Source organism: Sarcophilus harrisii, chromosome 3, assembly GCF_902635505.1.
Source record: "Sarcophilus harrisii chromosome 3, mSarHar1.11, whole genome shotgun sequence".
NCBI lineage: Eukaryota > Metazoa > Chordata > Mammalia > Dasyuromorphia > Dasyuridae > Sarcophilus > Sarcophilus harrisii.
In genome coordinates, this window is record NC_045428.1 from 236741173 (window position 1) to 236755724 (window position 14552).

The window sequence follows — 14552 nt, forward strand, 5'->3', positions numbered from 1 at the left end:
AGGGTATAGTAGAATTTTAATAATAACTGCTTCCTCATTAGTTTTTCTTGCTCTTAGAAAGTTACTGAATAAAATAATGAATACTGAATTAAAAAATAAATAAAAAGCATAAAAAGGAAAGTTTTTATAAGGCTTAGTTTTGATAATATGGTTTTAAAGAGACATGGGGAGCAGGTGAATCTTTGATTAAAGATTAAAAAAAAATCTGCTTTTACTTTTGGCCAAAATGTCCCTATGGTTTTGAATGGTTTTAAATGTTTCTCCAGACAGGATCTGTCACTTCATTTGGGGATTGACATTTTCAGAGTCAGGTTTTGAATACTGTTAGTATTCAAAATTGGTTTCAAAGTTAGTGTTTTCTTTTCATTTGGTTCTAACTTTTAACTGTACCTAGAACTTATGCATTCCTGTTTCCCAATCCAAGTTTTAGACTTCCTTATTAGCCATTGTGGTTCTTTCTATATTCACTCTATAAATTGAATAGCTCATTTATCCTTGATCTGTGGGATTTTAATATAAAGTTATGTACACAGAAACATTTTAGAAATATTACTACTGCCAGAATGGATGGTTACATCTAGCTATGTGGTTAGAGATCATTATTTTGATAATGCTAACATAGCCATTGATGAAACTTTGTTCCTTCTCTCCTACATGCTATATTTATATGAACCACTAGAGGTTGCTAGGAAACAAGCCAGCAAAAAATGGCCTATCTGATATGCCTGTGTAACTTACTTAGTACAGAGAAGTGTACAGTCAATTCAACCTTTTGGCACGCTATGTCTAAGTAAAAGGAGCAATGGAAGAAATATATAATAGCAATATAAGAAATGATACAAACACTACAAATCATGTAATGATTTTTTTTGCTATAAAAAAGGAATTTGACTCAGTAAGGGCTGATAGGTGATAAAATAATTAGAGTATCAGGAAGTGAGAGAATGAGAACAGCAAGTGGTAGTAGGAATTAAGTGAACCATACTGATTCTATCTTGTGACTCAGTTCTGGAGCTATCTCAGTTTTGGGTCTAGCCCCATACTGCTCAGTTTGTTCAGTTATTGTTCCTTTGATTGAATACAGATACTTTCTGGGAATTCTCTCTCTACTTTGGATAGTCTTTCATTTTTTCTCTGAGTAGAAATCAGATAACTTAATTTTGTTTCTTTTAACCAATTGACCTTATTTGATTTATTCATAAAAATTTTTCTGTATTTAGGGCCCAGTGCCAAAGCTGAAGAAGGTCATTGGTCCCAATTTGTTATGCATTTGGCATGCATTGCTAAATCATTTGATATGCTCAGGAACTCAAACCTCAGTCATTCAGTCTTTCTTCCTCTACCACAGAAGAAATCCTGCCTCTTATTTGTGAGATCCTGTGCAAGTGTGATCCTGAGCAAGTAAATTGGGAATAAAAATAGTCCCTCTCTATAACAATTTTGTCAAGATCAAATGAAATGACATTTAAGCTTCGTAAGCTTAAAAATACCATATAAAAATTACCATTATCACTAATGGGAGCTTTAAAAGCTTTTCTCCAAAGGAGATGCATTTCATGGAGTCCTGAATTTGAAGACAATCTGGGTCTATTCTGGTTATTTTCTCTGAGCACCGAACAGTTACTTTTTAGTGCTTTTCCTCAGCTATAACAGAAAAAGTGTAGCCTAGAGGTCCAAACCTCTAATTTGGACTAGAGATCTTTGAGGTTCTTTTCATCTCTTTAAGTAGATGATCCTGTGATTCATGCATATGTTAATTTTATACATGATTCCTTGATACAGGTATAATCTTGGACAACTTTACCATCTTTTGATGTCTTTCTATGAAGGCATTAAACATAGAGATGTATTTTTGCCAAAAGTGTTCCTGCCTGACATGAAAGATGTTCAAATAAGGGGAAAATGAAAGACATAAGATATTAGATATAAGATGCAATTAGAGGCAGGCGCAGTTTAATTCTTAAATGAATTAATGGAAAAAGCATTTCACATTCAGGACTGTGCTTACAGGTTAGCAGCCTTGTCCTCAAGGAGCTTAAATTCTAATGGGAATGACAGAACAAAAAGGAAGCTGTGGGAAGGAAGGATTTTATATATATATAATTTATTTACTATGTAAAAGATATTCAGTGGATCTACTTAGTTGTGCACACATTTCTATACCATGTGACTGCTATTCTGACATCTTCAAATTTGGATTCCACCCCTGGGACCAACCTGGGCTGTGATAAAGGTTTTTGCCTTATTTTGCTTCATCTCAGGCTTTCACCTTACTTCTTGGCCATCCCTTTACTATACCAACTCATGTACTTTTTCCTTTTTGCCTCTCCATAGTCCTTTTTAGAATATAAACTCTTTGGGGGCAGAAACTCTGTTGTTTACTTGTTTTTGTACTATTTACTTGTATTTGTATTCCCAATCATTGAGTCAAGCACCTAAATAAACTTTTATTAAAAATTGATTTTATTAAAATTTTATTATTTTATTTTCTCTCTCTCTGCCTCTTTTTTCCTTTGTCCTTTTAAATGCTTCTCCCTTCTTCTCTCCCCCCTCTCAGTATTACATTAATATATCTTAATGGCCTTCTTAACATTGACATGTTAAATGTTCCATGTAGTTCAGAATGTTTTGTTTCCACATTAATAATCTTGGTGTAGAGCCTAGGCTTACCACAGGTAGTGAAATCAAGATTAATCTCCAAATCCAATAGATGACATTTCTCAGTGTTAGTCATTTTGGGCACATGTTAAATATTTTGGGCACACATCTCTATTTGTCAAATAGTCTGAGACCCTACTCCTGCATTATATGGGTTATAGTACCATAATAATATGGAGCTTCCTTGTTAGGGCCTCTGATCACTTTTCTCTGCAAAGCCCTTTCTCTTCTTCAATCACAAAGTCATTTGGATTCAATTGTGCCAATTAACACTAAATGTAGATCAGGCCGGGTTCAGTTTTGCAGTTGAAATGAAATGAGACACTGGTAGACCAGTTAATTGTTAACAGAAGTATAGGAAGGATGTTTGGTAGGGAAAATTGATTGGACATAGATTGCCTATTTTTTGCTATGGTGCTGCCAATAATAGTCAATAAACATTTATTAAGTGGCAGGCACTGTGTGTTCTAATTACAGAAAAAGATAGTCCCTGACCTCAAGGAACTTACCCTCTATGAAGGGAGGGGTGTATGTGACAATATGGAAAAGGAAGCTGATGAAAATGCTTGAGCGGCATGGAGAGGGAAGATGTAATCAGAGCAGCTGATAGAAAACAAAAATTCTGAACAAAAGTTTTGGGAAGAGTTTATTGCTCTGCCTTTCAAACCCTTCAACTAAGCAATTGAGGGAGATGAGGAAGTAGAGTATCTCCATTCTGATGCGATTATCCTGGGGAAGGCAAGATACTCTGGGTGTTAAAACCAGCTAAAAATTAAATGAAAGCAGCTGGTAGGAAATGTTTAAGTTAAGTAAGTGCCTACTGTGTTGTTAGGCACTGTACTAAGCAGTGGAGAATACAAGACAGAAATCCTTACTATATAGGAGTTTACAGTCTAGTGGGAGAAGACAACCAATAAAAAGTTGGAAAGCAGAGTGTTGTGAATATGAAACCAATAGAACTGCAGATTGAAAGTGGAGGGTGGCCCCAGCTCTCTAAAGGAAAGCTTAGGGGAAGGTGTTGCTCAACAACTCTCTCCCTACTCTAAAATACTTTTCTGTAATTTCTGCACTATGTCTTCCAAAATATTAAAAATCAAAAATTGGTTAATAAGTGAATATTTACTAATATAACAGAAGATGGTTTTTATCACTGCTTCCTCTACAGCCTTTACTAGTGGCTTTTTCCCCCTTTTACCAGGTAACATATTTTAACTGTAGTCCCTGAGAAGAAATGTCTCTAGTTTTGCTGTCTAACTCAGAGGATTGATGTTGATGTTAAATATTCTGTACCAAGCAGTATTAGCACATGTAGAATTCTCTGCCTATGCATATAAATCATCCTGTTGCTTTTATTGGTAGCATATTATGTGTTGTGAATTCGTAATAGCTGTTATCATGATCCTTGTATTAGGCCTTTTTCATTGTTTATGGTACTAGAATCTGGGCTAGTATATTGGAGAGATTTCTTGCTTTTTCATTCAGTCCTTTTCTACCTCATTGTATCTTTGCTTTCTCATTTCAGAAACCTCTGTGTTTGCTAATAAGCAAACAGTTTTGTCTAATAAGCATTGACAAAAGCTTTTCACTCATACAAGATAAATTTAATCTTAGAAGTGAGCATTTGGCCTAGTAGAGGTCAACAAACCTTAATACTGTGTAATTATGATTTGGTCCTGGAAAAGGTCAGAAAATACATCTTCCTCTTTCATTGGAGAAGTGAGTGTGACTTCAGTAGACATGTTAAATGTTTCCTTTTTTGCTGTTGTTACATGGAATGACTCTTTGGATAGGTGGGTGGGAGAAGAATATATTCAAAAAGAACAGTAATAGTTTTTTTACATGTTGAGCTTGAGATGGTTATGGACATACTGTTGGACTTTCAGGTGTTTGAGAGGTCAGGTTGACCTCTATAGAGGTATTCATTTAAGTCAGAGGAGTGGCAAAGAAAAAGAAGTGGGAGGGAAAAGATGGTGAGAGCAGGACAAGAAAAACTAGAAAGGAAAGGGCACTCCTTAAAAATAATAGCTTCACAACTCTGAGGAGAGAATGGGGAATAGGTTTCCTCTACAGGTTGCACTCTGAATGTTTGCTACCATGTCCCATCTCTTCATTCCAATGTCTCACTGTAGCCCTGGTATTCATATGTTGCCCCTGTGTCACTTATTCTCATTAGATAGCTTCTCCCAGAATCCCCAGGACAGCTATGTCTCATTCCTCTCTAGGCTTTATTCATGTCCTTAGGAGGGATACCTTCAAATCCTATCCATTCTCCTGTTTCATCCTGTTTTTGTATCATCTCCTATTAGAATACATTTTATGTGTAGAGCTACATGTGCTTTATTCTAGCACACAATGGCTGGCACATGGTTGGTTGTTGAGGATGATCACTTATGTTGGGGTCAAGATACAGTATGTCTGGGATGAAGAGAAGCTGTGGCTCTATCCCAGCTGGGACACAATTAGTCCATAAGATTTGTGTTGGAGATGTCTTTAAATTTGGGCATCTTACATTTCCTTTGACCTTTGGTAATTCTGCTTTGTTCATACAGCAAAATATTTGCTTTGATTCAGGCATGACATGTGGCTTGGTAAATTCTTGCTGACTGTAGATTGAGTCTGTTTTTCCAGATGGAAAGACCTGAGTATATTAAGTAAGAAGGAGCCAGTGGAGATTTTGAGCAGCCTTGGTAGCCTAGCTGAGATAAGTTTATCATCCACCGATGATACATAGTGTGTTGCTGCTAATCAGTAAATAAATAAATATATATATATATATAGTTAACAAAGGTCTAGTCTGAACATCTAGTTGTTTATATTAGTGTCTGACTTACAAGGGACTCTTCATGACCTCTTTTGGGGTTTCATGGTGAAGTGATTTCTCCAACTCCTTACAAGTGAAGATATTGAGAACAGGGATAAATGACTTCTCCTAGGTCATTTATCTTGTCTGAGAAGTTTGCTCTGAATTGAACTGGTGGAAGATCATCCCTAGATGCTCAGAACCCTAGTATTTTCCTGGTAAAGATAGAGCACTAGTCCTGGAGTCAAGAGCACTTGAGTTCAAATGTGGCCATATGCACTTGACATTTATTTGACCCAGCAAGTCACTTATTCCCTATTGCCTGCCCCCAAAACAAACCAAAAGCCCCCAAACTCAAAAAGACAAGTGATCCAAAGGAAAATAACCTTGTATTGAATGTCAGTAGATGGTAGCATATTGCCAGTGATCACTTTTATGTATTTAAGTGACATTAAGGACATATGTGATCAATAAAGAAGTGTTATACTGCCATCAACTAAATGTGTAAAAAAAAAAAAAAAAACTTGTGAAGATGGACAGTTTCTCTGTGGAAGACACAAACACAACTTAAGGTTGAAAAGTGTGGATAAGTAACAAATGGAACTGATAGAGGGAAATTTTACATAGCTTCTGGCTCCTGCTATTTTTGTTTTTGTTTTCCTACTATTTTTGAGTTTTTATCTCCAGTATCTAGCATAGACTTATGCTTAATAAATTTGTTGAATTGAAATAATTTAGACCTTTTCATTTCTTTTGATACAGGAAGTCCGAATTTCTTTTATGCAGTGGCTCACAAGAAATGTGGGACCTGAAGGAGTAATGAAATTCAGGAAGCTGACCCTTAAATTTGTTTCATCCTATAAACCAGAATTGGAAGTAACCCCATCTCATATGCCAGTTATCACTGCTACAGAGGATTTTGCCCCAGAACATTTTAACCTGGAGATCTATCAAAAAAATTTGCATACAAAGCAACTAGGAAAAATAATTCTGTTTGCTGAAGTGACTTCATCCACAATGAATCTTCTGGATGGGTAAGATTTTGGTGTTCTTTAAAAAAAAGTCATAGACCAAGGAAAGAGACATCCCCATTTTAGAAGAATATGATCTTGATTAGAAAGGCTTCAAGGTTTATATTTTTAAGAATTGGTGATTGTGGATCTGATGTCTATTTAAATTAGGCTTCTTAGAATGGTCTCTGAAAAAGGGTTAAGTGACTTGTCCTGGGTCACAGTTTCTGAGGCAAGATTAAGACTGATGTTATAAGCTTAAATAGAACTGGGATTCTTGGCCTCTAGTGTAGAAGAGATGTATGATGGAGTGTGTTCATACCATCTGCTTTGCTGCATAAAAGGAATAATACATTTTAGAATTAAATATTAAGATAATATATAATATATGTATAGGATATATAAGATGATTATTCTGGTATTCTTGTTGAAATGGAATTTAATTTCAGCTTTGATAAGGAAATTATAGGCCAGGCAAGTAGTTCCATGTGTGTTCATAGCTTTGATATTTATTGTTTTGGGAAAATCTTTGGTTTCCCAAATTTTGCTTCACTGAGTTAATTTATACTTCTTATATTTCTCATGTTTTGTTTTGTTTTGTTTTGTTTTTTGCTCTCCAGGTGAATTAAAGGTGGTAATTTACATGTGTAAATCACTGTCACTGTCCTTGAAGTCTTTCTCTCCTCTACACCATTACAAAAAAGCCTTCCTGGGCATAGAAACAATAATTTTATTTCAATAATGAAATTGTTAACGGGTAGAGTGAAATTGTTTCAATGATAATGGAATTGTTGACTAGTAGAGTGCTGAGGATACAGAAAAATAGACACTGCCCTTAAGGAGCTTACAGTCTAAGCTTTATATAAGTTAAATAGTAAATAAGAGAGGAGAGAAATTAAGAATTAGTAATTAGGAAAGGCTTTTGGTAAAAGATTTCAGTTGGGACTTAATGACTCTTAAATTTGAGAAATCAGTAGATAGAGCATACCAGTCAGTCTCTAAAATGAATATAAAGTAGATAGAAAAGTATGTAGATAGCTAATTTCAAAAAAATTAGCCAAATTTATTATTTATTAAATTTATTTACATTTTTTAATATATGTTACATAATTTAATTTCTTTGGTACCTCAGAAGGCACTTCAGAATTTTATTGTGTCTCACTGTCTTCATTGTGGACATTAGCTTTTTTGGTTCATTATTTTGGAGATCTGAGATACAGATAGAATGCTTACTGTATATGTATATACACTTTACTATTTAATGATGCTTTAGCTTATTATCCATTTTCAACACTTAGCATCATTCTGTCCAGCTTATTGCTTCTTGAAATTCACCAAGTCCAGAAAAGTCGGGTATATGTAACTCGGCTTTTCATTTATATATGTAGTTTTTCTTATTATTGAAAGACATTCTTGTCTGTGTAGAGTAAACATAAGAGATGTAATCTGAGTCTTACATAGGATATCCTTGTGAGTTAGCTAAACTCACTTACATTTTGGGGGGTAATATTCCATACCAGTTTTCACGGTATAAGGTCAGATCCAAGAGGATAAAGTGGATTAAAAGCTAGCCTTGATGTCAGGAAGTCCTTTACTTTGAAATACACTAGCTTTGTGATGATGGGCAAGCAAGTTATTTAACTGTGTTCCTGATAACTATATATTACTAGTGTGTTTGCATTTTGAAGGGAGTTCCCAACACTACTTGCCTGGCCTATAATTTCCTTATCAATCTCCCTTCTCCAGTCTATTTAGTATAGCACTGTCAAATAAGACTTTTTATAAGACTATTTATGATCATGCCATTCCACCAAACACATTTTCTTTACCCTTTCACATAGATAAAAAACTAACTAATCCAGCTGAAGTTCTCTGAATTGTTATCAAATGAAAGATTTTGTTTGATTTCATTGCATGAAAGTCAACCCATCTTGGAGCCATAAAACTTGTCTTAGATACTGATGACTCAGTGTAGTTGGAAGGAGCTTGGTTGTAATTAAACATTGGGAAAATGGATGTTGGAAGAAATATGGGATATGTTCATACCTAAACAAAAATGATGTCATAGAATTTGTGGGGGTGGGAAGGAGAGGGATAGGGGAAAAGAACATACTAACATGCAAATGAGCATTTTCTGGGTATTCTCAATTGTATTTCACTGAAATTATTCATATTGCCTCCTTATTTAGCTACTTTGATCTTAAAATTTCTGTTAGATATTGGTCAACCATATTTTGACCATGAAGTGACTGAATATTTGGAAAACCTCAGTGGATTTATGTACTGTATAGTATTTATTTAGAGAAAATATTGGAGGGTGTTTCCATGTCCTCTTAGCATTAGCAAAATCTTTTTGATAGCTGAAAATCAAGAGGACTAGCTTGAGGAGTCCTTTAGATTATTTTGTGAGTTCAGTAAGATAGATCCATGAGAACACTAGAGTGTTGGTTCTTGCTGGTTCTACTTTAGAGAGATAATTAGAAAGGGGCAGGGGGGAAAGGAGCAGGAATAAATAGTACTTGATTTATAGAAATTGAGATGATAGTCCCAAATCTGCTAATTCATTGTATTTATGTATCTCTTTCATTTGTGAAGTTTAAAGTAGTAATGAATGGTCCAAATTAAAATCTTAAATTTAAGACTCTTCTCTTTCCCCACTCACTCCCTTATCCATGTCACTTTTGAGAATGTTAGTTTTGTGACTAGAAGTGATACATAATCGTTCCTTTTTCTTGTCATTTAATGGCGTATTTCTTTCAGTTTCAGAATTTAGGGTTAATGAGAGTTTAATTTAATTATCAAATCTTTATCTTTCTTTTCCCCTTGTGCTACTTTCTTGTGTCCTCATTTCCCTTCTTTCTGCTCCTCCAGTCTACCTTCTAATCTCCATTCCAGTCTCTTTTCCTTCCCTCTCCCCTCAACCCTTCTCTTACTCTTACCCACCCCTCCTGAGGCTTCCCCAAATCCAAATAGGGGAGGGGAAGATTAAAATCCTGAGAGGACAAGAAATTGGGCTGGAACTAATTTAATGGCTGAGTGACCTCACAGTAGAGAAATCACTAGATCCTAATAGGGGTCTTTGTCTACATTTCCACCGTAGCTGGTAACATGCCAGTCAAGAGTCAAGCTAGAGAAACAGGTGGGAGCTATTAGACCTGTCATAAAGTTTGAAAAATTGATTCAGGAGTTGAAGTGAATAGATTGAACTTGACAGTGTTGTCCTAAAGATTCTAAGGCAAAATTCTGTAGTTTAATTTTAAATCCCTTGATTATTCATTAGCTTTCCAGATGGCTTTTGTTGATATTTTGCATATTAATGCCTATATTGTGTCATCATGTACTCTTAATTTAGACTAAGGTAATGAGAACACTATAAATATACCTGTATCTTAAATTAAGCAGATGTTAGTGAAATAACATGAAAAACAACTAAAAAGCTCCCCAATTCTATTCCAAAGTAAGAAATTAAAAAATTTTTAAAAGCATATTAAAGTTGGGCACTTAAAAATCTTAATCTAGTAAGGCCATTATTTTTTAAAATTAATTTATATTGATATCTTGTGTTTTTACATCACATATATTCAAACTGTGTTCTTCCTCTATTCCTTAAAATATATAAAAAATATATAAGAAAAACAAGTTCTGCAAAAAAAAAAAAAGTTGTATCTCAGAAAAAGTTCTGCAAAAATAACCAACCAGTGTTAAAAAACCCACATGATATTATATACAGTATACATTTCTGCAGTTTTTGTAGCATTTAATTTTGTTCTCATTTTTTGTTCTCATAATTATGTTTTCCTAATTCTGTTTAATATATTAATAAAATAAAGTAATGTAAAAATATAACAAATATAATAATTAATATTCCTAATTGTGTTTAATATATTTTACATATCAGTTCATATGTCTGTCAGTGCTTCTGTGTATTCATGATATTTATTTCTTATAGTACAATAATATTGCATTATATTCACGTAACTGTTTCCAAGTAAATGAGCATTGTCTGTATTTCCTGTTCTTTGCTACTAGAAACTATTAGAAATAATAATCTTAGAAATATTTGATGCAAAGGATTTTCCCCAACTTAACCCAATTCCCCCCCCCTTTTTTAAACTAGTTTCATGTAATAAAATGATCTCTGTCCTTTATTTAGTGAAGAATTTATCTGCCATATGTAGTTGTAATAGAAGTTGTTAGAAAAATTAGAAATTAGAAAATTTCTTTGATCTGTTTTTTTAACTGGGTTCATGATCTGCCTCTTACCTATGTTGACTGTTACCCTGGACAGTTAAAATCCCAATATCTTGAATAAATCTGAACTATAGGTGCTGAACATAGTTCCTTCCTCCATAAGTTTCTTATACTACTCTAGTCTAGTTCTAATCTGTATGCTATTATCTTTATCAAGTCATGTGTCCTTCTTGATATAGTGATTCCTGCCTAGTTTCTGCCAGATTCCTTTATAAATTTCCAAGAGTTACATTAGATTAATTTAAATTCTTTATCTCATCTTTATCTCATTTTTATCTTTTCATTTTCAATATGAGTATCTCTTATCTCTTAGTGATAACAAAGTTATCCTTTATTTCTTTAAGGATTATGTTGTAATGTGTGTGTGTCCTAAAAAAAAAAAGTCATAGGATAAAAAAATTTGTGCTTGATTAATCAATCAAATATCTTCTCTTTCTTGTTCTGTGGGCTTGTGAGTAATTAAATTGGATTTTTCCATATGTATTGAAATACTTCTAAAAATAAAATGAAAGGCTTTTGAAATATATTAATATATTTCTTAAAATAATTTACATATTCGTTCAAGCTGAACCCATTATGCTCTGAAATACTCTACAGATACATTTTTTCCTTTGGACTTGGACTTGGACTTTGGACAGTAAATCATGTTCTATTTCAACATGAGTGGTATTCTGTCTGATCTAAACCTTTCAATTTTTTTTCTGCATTGCACAAGGAATCATTCATCATTTTCACTTTCCTTTCCCATAAGAATAATCAAATTAGTGAGCAGGAAAATGATGAAATCATACTTGGCAATGAATAACTTTTTAGATGTTAGATTTTTTTTTAGTCTTTGGGAAATTGAGGAACAAGGGAGACAATGGGGAAATAGTACATGCACATACATTGTTCAAGTGTACTTTTTCCTCCTTCGTTCTGATCTGAAGTTTTAATATGGCTATTGACCGTATTTCTCTACAGTTTATAAAATATTCATAAAATTAATCATGATTATATTGCAATAGAATTTTAGGTATATTTAATAGAATTTAGATACAAATAAAAGATGTTTTAGAGGCAGTCATGTTTCACCTGGGTGACCTTGGGCAAGTAACAATCTTTTATCTGTATACTAAGAGGGTTGATCCCCAAGAGGCTTTCTAGATTAGAAACTTATTCCACATGTGCAAAATGATATATGTTGAATTTGCTTTTTTTGAGAATAATCAAATCATTTGCACCTCTTCCACATCAAACAGTAGCCTATACTTTATCGTTATTAAGATTGCTATTCAAGATAGCATTTTTTGTAATGTTTTTGCTTAATGTAAGTAAAAACATTTACATTAATTTTTACTTATTAAGCCTATTTTTCAATCTACTTTGTTTCCAGTTCTTTGCTAAAATAAGAACTATTGCTATCAGCATTTTATTAAGGACTTCGACAGTATGGATTTGTATTTGAGATCATATTTGAACTCGAGTCTTCCTAACTCAAATCCAGTGCTCTGTCCATGTATTCAGCTACTTATATATTGATGACATACTTTTTTTAAAAATTAGAAAATCGGTAGTAAAGAGCAAATAAATGTTATTTGGTATTGAGTAAATTTTAAACAACAACAAAAGCATATTTAGCTTTCAGTTGCCTTGACATAGTTGTTAAATGTGCTAAGCTGTTTCTAGTATAAGGAAAATTGTATGATGCACTTTGTCATTGGCCTTAATTTGCACCAAGTTAAAGCTGCCATTTATTTCCCATCTCAGATTTATACCCTTTTATTGAACTGAAATTTTCTCTAAAGTAGTGAAAAAAGTTTTACAGAACAGAACTGGAATTCTTGATAAATTAAAACAAGATATCTTATAATTGTATTAATTTGGTTAAAAAAAACCTTCAAAAGTACAAGAAATATCTGAAACATTTTTCAGATGCATGCTAAGCAGTGTGAAATGGCTGTCTAGAAAGATAATGCTATTGCAGGTAGCATTAATAAAAGTATATATAGTACCTGTCAAAAGTGAGCCAACCTGCAATAGCACCTATTTCACAACATTGTTGTAAAGATAACATGTACAGCATTTTTGCGATTTTAAAAAACCCTACATAAACTAGTACGACTAGCTATTATTCATATGTAGTAGGAATAGTCTTGCTCTAGGTATCCCTCCCAGGCTGGGGCCTTCCTTCCCTTTCTTTTTGATTGATTTCCTCTCAGCCTGACAAGTTTTTTTCCCCTGTGGCTTTTGTGCTATAAATAGTATTATGTCCCTAAGGATTATGTATGAGCTGTGAAATCAGCACTAAGATCTGCTAAAGCTTCACAAAAAATACTTTCAATCCATAAACATGCTTTACTAGCAATGCATAGAAAGATTGGGCACATTAAAAGTAGTAAGATTAACAGTGACCAGGGAAATTAATAACTCTGGATATGTAGATTGTGTAGCATCCTCTATCTAAGCTAGATGGTTCCATTTTGTTCTATTTCACAAGGCATGACATCTCATAAATGAGTTGATCTGTTGTTGCTTCTTTGATTTTCTGCTTCTAAGCCTTTCTTGCTCACCTGTACTTCTTATCTATATATATATAGTATCCACCACTGCAATGCCTCTTATTGGCAAAAGCTTCTCCAAATGCAATTCCTTTGGCAGCATTCTTCTCATCCTTGTAGCAACAAGAGGTGGTAATATTTGGAATAATAATTAATAATAAAGAAATAATAAAGATGTTTCTTCTTTTTTCCCTCATCATGCTTCCTCTCCTTTCTGTTGCTCAGCTGGAAATTAGCAATTATTTTTATGCCTTAGGCATTTATATATATCTTATAAGCTGGTGTCTAGGGTGATGTTATACATGTGTTCTGAACATGAAAGAATATAAGCAGTAATATTAAGTTGGGATTATTTGCAAATTTATTTATTTTTATTTAAATAATAAGAATAAAAAGAGAATAAAAGAGAGAGAATCCTCCCTAAAAAAGCCATGATAAAATTTTCTTAAAGAGTAATTGACTTGGTTAATTACTTACTTTACATACAAAAATTTATATGAAAACCCACAATCTGTATACCCTTGTTATGCTAAATCCCAAATGCCTAATTTCACTTCAGTTATGCTCCTAGTGAATATAATTTTAAAAATATAAATTTGTATGCACATAAAGTTTTCATTTCTCACACCTCGTATCATTTAGCTTTGTTATGGGTTTTATAAGTTATAAGGAAAATGCAACTCCCTGTTGTACATGTCTGATTCTCAAGTTTGCTATAAAGTGCATAATTTTGCATTCTAAAGAATGGTCTCATTATTTAAAATATTTACAAAAGTAGAAAGAAGGGGATTGTTAAGGAATTGTAAACTTCCATTATGTAGTTTTAAAAATCTTAAATAAATTTAACAGTTTTTTGCAAAATGCCCTATTTATGACCTTGTCTAAAAGCTTTTTGGTTTTCCCTGTGTATTTTTAATGTTCTGAAGTTACTACATATTGTTATATGATTCTTTTGAGAACTGATGAGAACTTGCACTCTGATCTTTTAGGTTTAGCTTTTGTTTTTTTGTTGAACCCTGAATATTCAGAGAAATTTGTTTTGCAAAAGCCTTTCCTCTTAAAAAATTTAACATAACAAACATGAGCATATTCTCATGAAACCATGAATGTAATTTATACATAGCCATTCTTTTCATCTTCAAAATCTTCATCTTCAAAAAAAGATGATTCAGGGCAATTTCAATAGAATTGTAATGGCAAATGCCATCCACATCCAGAAAGAGAACTACGGAGACTGAATGTGGATCAAAGCATAATATTTTCATCTTTATTGTTGCTTGTTTTCTTTTTCAT

At 33.3% G+C, this 14552-nt stretch overlaps 1 protein-coding gene across 3 annotated transcripts in view; it reads left to right on the top strand.

Annotated features, from left to right (window-relative positions):
* The window catches only part of HLCS (holocarboxylase synthetase), a 101274-nt gene that overhangs the window by 29209 nt on the left and 57513 nt on the right, over positions 1 to 14552 (top strand). For all 3 annotated transcript variants that reach the window (XM_003763395.3, XM_031959235.1, XM_031959236.1), the window contains one exon: positions 6221 to 6492. In XM_003763395.3, the coding sequence (XP_003763443.1) occupies positions 6221 to 6492 (272 nt within the window). The remainder of the gene's footprint in view (positions 1 to 6220; positions 6493 to 14552) is intronic.